General features: G+C 51.5%; 1 protein-coding gene across 1 annotated transcript in view; it reads left to right on the top strand.

Annotated features, from left to right (window-relative positions):
• Positions 1-1175: 1175 nt before the first annotated feature.
• LOC102492721 (UDP-GlcNAc:betaGal beta-1,3-N-acetylglucosaminyltransferase-like protein 1) overlaps positions 1176-9825 on the top strand; it is a gene marked incomplete at both ends in the record, with an annotated part of 39110 nt that continues 30460 nt past the window's right edge. The window contains 3 exon segments of the mRNA XM_027773825.1: positions 1176-1292; positions 1381-1480; positions 9216-9280. Coding sequence (XP_027629626.1) covers positions 1176-1292; positions 1381-1480; positions 9216-9280 — 282 coding nt within the window.

Below are 9825 nucleotides of genomic sequence, written 5' to 3'. Positions count from 1 at the left end.
GATGTCGCAGCGGTGGCTGCTCATCGGTCGCTGGTGCCACCTCCCCGGGTTCGGGCCCGGCAGCGTAGCGCCTCGGTGCACCCGACGGGGAAGGGAACGCCTTCGGAGTGGCCTCCCGGGGGCGATTCCTCACTGTCCCGTCTCCTGCCAAACGCAGCAGGGAAAGCAAAAGCCGCAAGAGTGTTCCTGGATGGGCATCACACCCAGGCCCCTTGCGTGCCCCTTTTTACTCTTTTCTTTAGAAATTTGTCCACTCTTCTTCAGGGCATACGTTCGAGATCGAAGACACTGTAATTTCTGTGGGTAGTCCATTAGTGTAAAAACGTGAGGTTAAGGTTGGCCAGCCCCGGCCAGTGGTAAGCCCTGTGCACAGGAAGCACATCCCACAGGCCAAGGGCGGTTTGAATCCCAGCCCCGGAGGCTCAGAAAGCACATGTGAATGTGTGCCCCAAATCCTGGCGTGATGGAAAGTGGAAGAGACCGAGCCATTGAGGATGCACTGACAAGTGCACATGCCCACTGGCAATAAAAATTATTTTAAAAAAGAACGTTAAGGTTTATTTCCTGTAATTAATTGTCTGGTTGGGCTCAGATTTTATTGTTTTCCTGTGTCACCTTTGACGACTTCGCTTTATTTGTTGGGCTTGGTAAGGAAAAGACAGGGCTCCTTCCAAACCAGGACTAGCCGGTGCAGCACGGATGAGCCCCCTTTGAACCTAGCCCACCCTCCCCCCCACCACACCCGTTAAAGAGAGGGTAGGGTCCTCAAGGGGGTTGTTGCAGTTTCACTAATAGCATTGGCCTAAAGGCTCATCCGTCCCAGAGAGGACCAATCAGTTTTCATCAAAGGGTTGGAAGAGACACAGATGCTTGTAAACACTGGTGCTCCTGACAAGTAGTTGGAAAACAAATTTACCAGGGAAAAAGTCTTGTTACCGTTCAGATTTCCCCCCTTTTGGAAGTATACAAAAGACCAATTCAGGGAATCTAAGCCATAGTAAATCTTAGAGAGCAAGAGCATATTTAGATCTGGTGAAAATGCAGACTCGTCTGTCCCTGAAAGCCTCCTCAGGGCTGTCCCGTAAGCCAGCCTTGCCCTCGGAGCTAAGGTGGGTGTAGAGGAGGGAGCCCAAGCAGTGGGTCTGCATGTCACTCTCCTCTCTGCCGGACCCCAGTCTGTCATCCTGCCAGTGCACAATGCAGAGCCGTGGCTGGACCAGTGTCTGCAGTCCGTCCTGCAACAGGACTTTGAAGGCACCATGGAGCTCTCTGTCTTTAACGATGCCAGTAAGGTACTGACGAGCCTCCTTCGCGGGTTTAGCTCTAGCGGAAGTCATGTTTGACCGTTCTGTGTCCTGACCTACCCACATCGCCTTTCAGGACAGGTCTGGGGCTATCATTGAAAAATGGAAGGCAAAGCTAGAAGGTTCTGGTATCCTTGTGGTTGTTGGAGGGCACAATTCTCCTTCTCCTCGAGGAGGTAAGTAAACACATTTAGTTTATTAAACTATAATTCATGACTTCTTGTTTGAAAACATGCCAGAGGATATGCTTGCGTGCACGAGAGAGAAGGAGCACACGTGTGCACTCCTCCCTCCCGCCATCCTGCCCTGGGGGCCTGGTCATGTCATGACCCTTTCCCTCCAGTTCTCCACCCGATCAGGATCCTGGCACATACACACTTGCCCAGCGTGTTTTTTAAGCCACCAGGGCCAGGACTTGAACCCCGGTTGGCCATGTGGAAACCAGCTGCCTGAACCACCAGACCATGGGGTAATCCAGCTTTTTTTTTTTCATTCTTTTGAGATGGTTAATATCACGTTGTTTGATTTCCTATGCTGAACCACTCTTACTGCTGGGATTAAATCACACTTGGTCATGTATGTAATCTCTCTATTTTTTTTGAGGGGTTTGCGTATGTATTCATAGCAGAGGTTGATAAATGACTTGCAATGTCTTTGTGTGAGTTTCATATCGAGGTACTTTGGGCCTCATAGAATTAGTTAGGAAGTGTTTCCTCCTCTTCTGTTTTTTTGGAAGACTTTGGGAAGGATTGGTGTTAACTCTCTCTGGTAGAATTTACCAGCGAGGGGCCAGCAGGTGGAAGGTGGTTGGGGTGCTGGACCCCCACATGGCTGACCATGGTTTGACTTCCAGAGCTGGTGGCTTGCTTTCTCACTTTCCCTTTCTTTCTCCCTCTGTCTCGTCAAATTAAATAATGATAATAATAATAAAAAAAATTTAAAACATTCACCAGTGAAGCTCTGATTTTGGGCTTTTCTATTTCTTTCTGTCAGTTCTGGTACTTGGCATTTTATAAGGAGTTTGCCTTCCATCTAGGGTATCTGGCCGGCTTATCGTTGTTCATAACGTTGGGTCGTTGGAAGAGTCATGATGCATTTTTGCATAGAAAAACAGAAATACATCGTGACTTTTCTGACAACCCGTTACTCTCTTATAACTCTTTTAGTTTCTGTTAGAGCACCCACTTTCATTTCTGGCTTTCAGTAATTTTGAGTCTTTCATTCTCAATCTGCTGGGTTTATCTCTTTGTTCTCTTCAAAGAGCAAACTTTTCGTTGACGCTCTGTAATTTTTTGTTCTCTATCTATCGCCACTCTGGCCTTTATTATTTCCATGCTTTTGTTAGCTGTGTGCTTCATATGGTCTTCCTTTTCTAGCTTCTTAAGATAGAAAATTAGGCTAGTGGCTTAGAACCCCGACTTACCGCTTTTTTAATTGCCAGAGGATATGCACACTCATGAGAGAGAAAGCGAGAGCGCGCCCTTCCCCTAGGGCACGTTCCCACGGCCATCCCTTCTCCCCTGTTGCTCCATCCTGTCGGGATTTGGGCACACGTACCTAGTGTGTTTTTCAGGCTGCTAGGGTCCAAATTCAAATTGCATTGGTCGTTGGTATCTGACTCCCTTCCTTATCCCCTGACCCAAGATCCCAACTTCCATGTAGGCATTCATAGCCAAAATTCCTTTCTGCGTGTTGCTTTTGCTACTTCCTGTTAGTTTTGGTATATAGATTTTGTGGTTTTGTTTTCACTTGTCTGTAAGTATATTCGAAATTCTCTTGGGATTTTTTCCTTGACCCATTCATTGGTTAATTTTCACTTATTTGTGAATTTTCCAGTTATTTCCCTCAGTTATTGATTTCTAGTTTCGTTGTGGTCAGAGAGGATCCTTCTTATGATTTCAACCTTTAAATTTTAGTTTTCAGTATTGAGCACATGCACTCACTGGAGAGAGACAGAGAGGAAGAAAGTGAGAAATCACCCCCCGGGGGAATGGCCATGCCACAATCCCTTCTCGTTCACCTTCTGGGATTCTGGGTGGGATTCTGACATGCTGATCTGGGACTCGATCTGTGTAGTTGGCCATGTGGGACCCAGGTGCCCTAACCCCCCTATTGGCCCTAATTTGTTTTTCTTTTTTTTTTAGTATGGATTTTGATGTCTTCCTGCCTCAGTCTCCCAGCTGGGGCTGCAGCACTGCCCTGCTCTTCCCTTTCTGTCTGTCATTGCTGTAGGCCACGTGGACTGTACTCACGAGAGACAGAAGGAGAGCGTGAGAAGTCACTCTCAGAGGGATGGCCACACTGCAGTCCTTTCTCCTCCAGTCTCCTCTTGGGATTTCGGGCGTGTATGCACACGCACACAGTGTGACTTTCAAGGCCAGGTCTGGGATTCGAACCACACAGCTGGCCATGTAGGATCCAGCGCCTTAACCTCCATGCCATCTGGTAGCCCTGCCCTGCCCTTGTCACAGACGGGGTCTTACTGTGGTGCCCAGGCCAGACGAGAGGTCAAGGTTAGGAGCCTCCTGCCCAGCCTTTCGAGTCACTGGGATGGTGTTGCTTTAGGCTGGACCCGTGGTCCCAGTCTGAGGATCAGGGCTTAGCAGTGTGTAAACACTCCTGCCAGCATCTCAGTAGACAGCCTTGCCGCTCCAGGAAAGCTGCTTAGTGCATCCCTCCCGGCGAGAGATGCCTTTTGCGGCTTCCTGCTAATATTTAATCCATTTTGGTTTTGTGTTTTTGGGCTGAATAGAATGCAAATACTGGTGGAGGTGACTTACAGCACTGTTGGACTTCAAAAATGGAACCAGAACCTTCTGTCTCAAAACATGTTCCTCTGCCCTGCTTACATCACACTCCTACCAAACAATACCCACTATACGCTGCCTAAGAAGGCAGAGAAGAGTGTGAAATACTCAAGAGACATTTTTGAATAAGCAATTGTTAAAAGTTGGTCCTTAAAGAGACAGCACTGGGCTGCCCCGTACCCTACTCTTATTTTTTTTTAAGAATTATTTATTTAATTTTTATTTATTCATTCCATTATTTTAATTTGACCAAAGAGAGAGACACACACAGAGAGAGAGGGAAAGTGAGAAAGCAAGCCATCAGGTCCAGGACTCGAACCATGGTCAGCCATGTGGGAGTGCCCAGCGCCTTAACCACCACACCACCTGCTGGCCCCGTACGCTACTCCTTAAAGGAGCTGGCTCTCACGTGGCCAGCTGCAGTCTGAATCCCATCCCTGGCAGCTTGAGCAACACGCCGGGTGTGTGAGTCCAAGGCTGTGACAGAAGGGAGACATATGGGGTAGGATTTCCACGTGGCCATGCTGTTGGGAGTGCCCGCTCCGTGTCCCTCCGAATCCTTGTCTGTCTCTGGCGAGTGCACACCTTCTCTGGCCTTTAAAAAAGATATGGTGCCAGATGGTTCAATGTGTCGCTCAGACGCATTTCTTCGGACTTGGTTGCATCGGCTGTCTGACACGATCCCCGAGGAAGCTCTGTCCAGTCCTGTGTCCCAGCGAGACCTGATGGGTGGTCACTGGACACCTCCTGAGCAGTCCTGGGATCTCAGGAGGTCCTGGGAGCTCTGGCTCCCCAGAGGAGGAGCGAGTTCTGGCCAGAGCTGCAGGGGAGGACGTGGACAGGCTAACGCGGGCGGGGCCGAGCTCGAGTATGGCGGCATCCTCTTGCCGAGCTCGGGTGTCGAGGCGTCCTCTCGCCGTCATCCTCTCTCACGTGTGTGGAGATGTGGATATTTTCCCCAGTTCACTTCTCAGTGTCTTTGCTGAAACAAAACTCTGCAACTTCTCTCTCTCAGAACTTGTGTTCTAACTTGCTTCTGAAATGTCCGTGAGCTGACTAGTTTTGGTGGACCGGGCAGGAACGTCGTTCCACACTCTACGCCCATGCTGTGTCCCCCATGGCTGAGTGGAGGTGTTCGTCACACTCCTTGTCTGATCTCCATCTAGAAACCAGCCCAGCCTTTCACAGAGGACTGTTTAAAACAGTAGCTGCGATTTGAGCCCTGTCCCAATTTTGGGTATTCTATCCATAACAAAAACAGTTAAGTGTACAGTGGTGAAGGACCCAAGTGAAGTGAGCGAGGCCCTCCTGCAGTCTGCTCGAGCTTTGGGTACTGCTACACAGTACACGGAGCCGGCCGGCTGTGTGATGGGACGTGCTTTCCTGTACTATTTTATTAAACTTGTAGCAACTGTTAGATAACACAGATCCAAAGTGTCTATTTCCAGGGTGCTGGGTTCATGAAATGGATTCACATTAATTTGTGATTTCATATCATAATAGAGCAGAACATTTCTCAGTAATGCGGTCACTTGCTAAAGTAAAAATGAAACGCCGTCCCACCCCCTTTCTCCAAGAGTAAGGAATGTTAATATCTCTGCGAGGCGAGTTTCCCTGCGGTGACCATGGCAACCTGCTCCCCTCACAGAGGGCCTGGCCTCCCCAAACACTGGGCCCTGGCACAAACATTTGACTTTCTTCGAGGCAATAATATTAGAGCGGATTCCTTGTCTTCGCCAGACACAGAGTTCACTGTGAGAAACTTCTCGGCCTCCGCACCGAGCTGCTCTCCCTCCACCGCCCGCATGTGTGGGCTTGATTTCTCTCCCGAAACCCTATTCTGATGAGAACTGTAGACAGAGCTCCTGTGAGGTTTGGTGCGACTGCGGAGAGCCTTTTCTCCTTTTCCGTTGTTCACCACCAGCTCTGGTTGGGGTTCCCCCGCCTCGCTCTGCTGTCTCTGACGGCTGCTAACCCCTCCTTGCCGGGGTGACCACGATATCCCATACACCGCTGTCATCCCTGTGGTGCTATGAACTCTGGGATCACGTTGCTAACAGTGGGGTTGGCGAAGTTGTAGGGGTAGCTGCTAAGAGTTACACGGTCACCTCGCATGGAATCCTGGGAGACGGTAGCACTGTTGTCCCCGAGTTGTGTGCCACTTGGGGGCAGGACAGATCTGGCATAGTGGGGACCCTTCTCTGCCTCTGATGGCAGCGACCCGGGAAGGCCGGGTGAAGTACACATCTGGCTGCAGTCCCCCTGGGAGCGACGGCTTTCTTCAGCTTGCCTTGACTTTGAGTGCCAGAGAGAGTTACTGCTCTAACTGCTCACGTCTGTCTCGCTTTGTGTGGCTGTTCTCCGTGGCGTGAAGTCTGAAACTGTCTGGCTAACACGGTTCAGGCGTTGCTTACCTCTTTTCTAAGAAAAGCAGTGGTGTCGCCCCCCAGGCCCCTGTCAGCACCCTCCTTGTGGGCTGAATGCCCCCTCGAATCTACCCTCCTCCACACCTGGGCTGAGCTCCCGAAGTGTGAGCTTCGCGTGCCGTTTCTTACTCAGAGGCCACTGCTGCTCTTGCTGGCAGGTGGAGCCGAGCCCTCGCAGCTCCGCGGTGGATTCTCACCAACGCTGGCTTGTGCTTGCTTCCCAGACAGTCGTGCCCAGCTCCCTGGCACGCCCCGGGCCCCAGGACAGGTGCGCCGGCTGTCCCCACCCCTGTGTAGCCAGGCTCTGAGAGCTGGGCTCCTCTGAGGCTCCGTGGTGGCCATTCTGTCTTCTTTTAAGCCTCCCAGCACTTCTAGCACATTCCTTTGCGTGGCCACAGGTTACTCTTTTACTCTTGCACTCAGTTTCGTCATCGATGGCATGGATTTTTTGTTCTTCCCTAGAGGAGCATGCACTCGGGAGAGAGGAAGCGCTCCCCCGGGAGATGGCCGTGCTGCAGCCCCTTCTCTCCCTTTCTCCTTCCTGCGTTTGGGCACGCCCAGGCGCCCGATGTGTTCTTGGGGCTCCCAGGTCCAGACTCAAACCCTGCAGTTGGCTGTATGGGATCTGTTTTAGCCACCACACACCCTCTGGCCCGAGGTTTTTGAAACTTTTTTTAACATGCTGTAGGGTGTCTGTGCTCGGGAGACACCCACCGGGAAAGTGAGAGAGCGCCCCCGGGAGGGTGGCCGCGTCCTCTTTCTGGGATCTGGGCGGACAGCAGCCAGCCTGTTCCCTAAGCCACCAGGGCTCCATCTGGGGCCACAGGCAGCGGTGTGGAATCCCATTACCCTGACTTCTAGGCTACAGGGCTGAGCCAAGAAGACAAGGATTTTTATTTTTTACTTTTTTTTTTTTTAATTCAGGTTTTAGCCATAGGGCGTGTGTGTTCATTGGAAAGAGAGAGAGAGGGAAAGTGAGAAATCAGCCCCCAGAGGATGGCCTTGCTGCAATCCCTTCTCCATTCTCCTTCCAGGATTTTGGGGATGCATGCACGTGTGCCCAGTGTGAACTGTAGTCAGCCATGTGGGAGTCCGGTGCCTTAACAGCCATACCGCCTGCTGGCCCTGGCAAGGATATTAAAAAAAAAAAAAATTTTTTTTTAAAGAGATTTTGCTATAGGGCACTTGGGCTTGCTGGAGAGACAGAGAGAGGCAGAGACAGAAAGTGAGAAATCACCCCCCAGAGGGGATGGCCACGCCGCAGTCCCTTCTTCACCATTCATTTTGACCATGCACGCCTGGTACATGAATTCCAGGCTACCAGGTCTGGGACTCAAACTGCCGTCAGCCACGTGGGAGTCCCATTACACCATCTGCCAGTTCCTTTAAAGAACTTTTATTGGGACCAGCAGTTAGCGTAATGGCTACGTCGCTGGACTCCCACGTAGTCGACCGCGGTTCGTGTCTCGGACCCGGTGGCTTAAATCCCATGCCGGGCGCGAGTGCGTGCGTGCCCAAGATCCCGAGAGGAGAATGGAGGAGAAGGGATTACAGCGTGGCCATCCCCCATGGGGGGTTAAAAAAAAAAAAAACTTTTATTAAATGTAGTACCTACAGAAAGCTCCCTTGCAACTGTGCAGCTGGACTAAGTTCATAAGCTGGATATGCCCTGCGACCAGCACTCTGATGAGGAAATGGAATGTTCGCAGCTCCCAGGAGCCTCCTGGGCCCCGGCACTCCCCTCTCCTACAGGCAACCACTGTACTGGGCGCATGCACTTGCCAGAGAGAGACAGACAGAAAGGGAGAGATCACCCCCCAGGGGGCGTGCCCACGCCACAATCCCTTCTCTTCCATTCTTCTCTCAGGATCTTGGGTACGCACGCACATGCACCTGGCCTGAGTTTAAGCCACCGGGTCCGGGACTCGAACCTCAGTCGACATGGGAGTCCAGTGACATAGCCATTATGCCAACTGCTGGTCCCACCACTGTCCTGCGTTCTGAATGGCAGAGAGGCCGGGCTGCTCCGTGCTGCGAGCCGTGCCCACCACACCACTCCCCTGCCCACACGCCGTGCGCACGCCCTGGCTCGTTCACCATCATGGTGGCCTGTTTGTCCAGTGGAGTTCCCAGTCTGGGCTCTCGTGGTGAGCGTAGGCTTGGAGACAGTGCAGACGAGGCCGCTGGTGTGCCTGGCAGTGGCCGCCCTGCACAGAGCTCACCACGGTGTGAGAGGTGCCAGTGCGGCTGTCGCCGCCTCACAGAGGTGTGGCTCAGAGACGGCCCGCCGAGTGTCCAGTGAATTTTTACCAGAGGGCACATGCATAACAGATGCCAGCATTCATCGCATAGTCCTGAGACCTCCTTTCAGCGATGTTTTCATTTGTTTTCTAAAAAGTGTGCCTGGCCCTTCGACTGTCGCTGTGATGCACCCATGTATGCAGGAGCTGGCCTCTGGCGAGCTCGCCCACGGGGGGGTGGCACGGGTGGGCTGCTGGGCGGTGGGTGCATCCCTCTCACCCACAGCGGCCTCTAGCCTGGAGCTTCGCCCTGTTCCCTTCCTCCCTTCCTGGTGCAGGCAGTGCGGTGCCCTGCTCGCCTGGGCACAGCACCCTGAGCTGTGTGGAGCCTGGGCTGCTGACATGGAATGACCACAGAGCCTGTTCTTTCCTCAACAGTTGGATATTCTAAAAATCAAGCGATTGCTCAGAGCTCGGGATCTTACCTTTGCTTTTTGGATTCGGTAAGTAACTGCTCTGCTTCGTGTATGTGTATGTGTATGTGTATGTGCTGGCTGAGTAATTAAATGATCATATGGTTTAATGTGGTTCTTGCAAGTGGTTTTTGTGATCTATTACAATCAGCTTGAAAAGTCAAGGTTGATAGGTGTTGCTCTTTAACTGCCAAAGTAATCGGTGAGTTGGTTTTTTAAGAGGTTTTTGCCATGGGGCATGTGTACTCATCAGAGAGAGAGAGACAGAGACAGTGAGAGGGGAAGCAAGAAATCATCCCCTGGGGAAATGGCCTGCCACAATCCCTTTTCCTCTATTCTCTTGGGATCTTGGGTATGCATGCACACGTACCCAGTGTGATTTTCAAACCACCAGGGCCAGGACTCGAACCGTGGTCGGCTATGTGGGAGTCTAGTGACATACTGCTATGCCATCTGCTGGCCCCTGGTGAATTAATTAATGACATAAGATTGCGTAAAAGAGTAAAAATCAGAAGAAGCCGGGCCTTCAGAAGAAGGTTCCACATGGCTACAGCGAACTAGATTTCTCAGGGAAT

Source organism: Tupaia chinensis, unplaced genomic scaffold (assembly GCF_000334495.1).
Source record: "Tupaia chinensis unplaced genomic scaffold, TupChi_1.0 Scaffold000377_4, whole genome shotgun sequence".
Lineage (NCBI taxonomy): Eukaryota > Metazoa > Chordata > Mammalia > Scandentia > Tupaiidae > Tupaia > Tupaia belangeri.
This window is presented reverse-complemented; position numbering and strand designations above follow the sequence as displayed.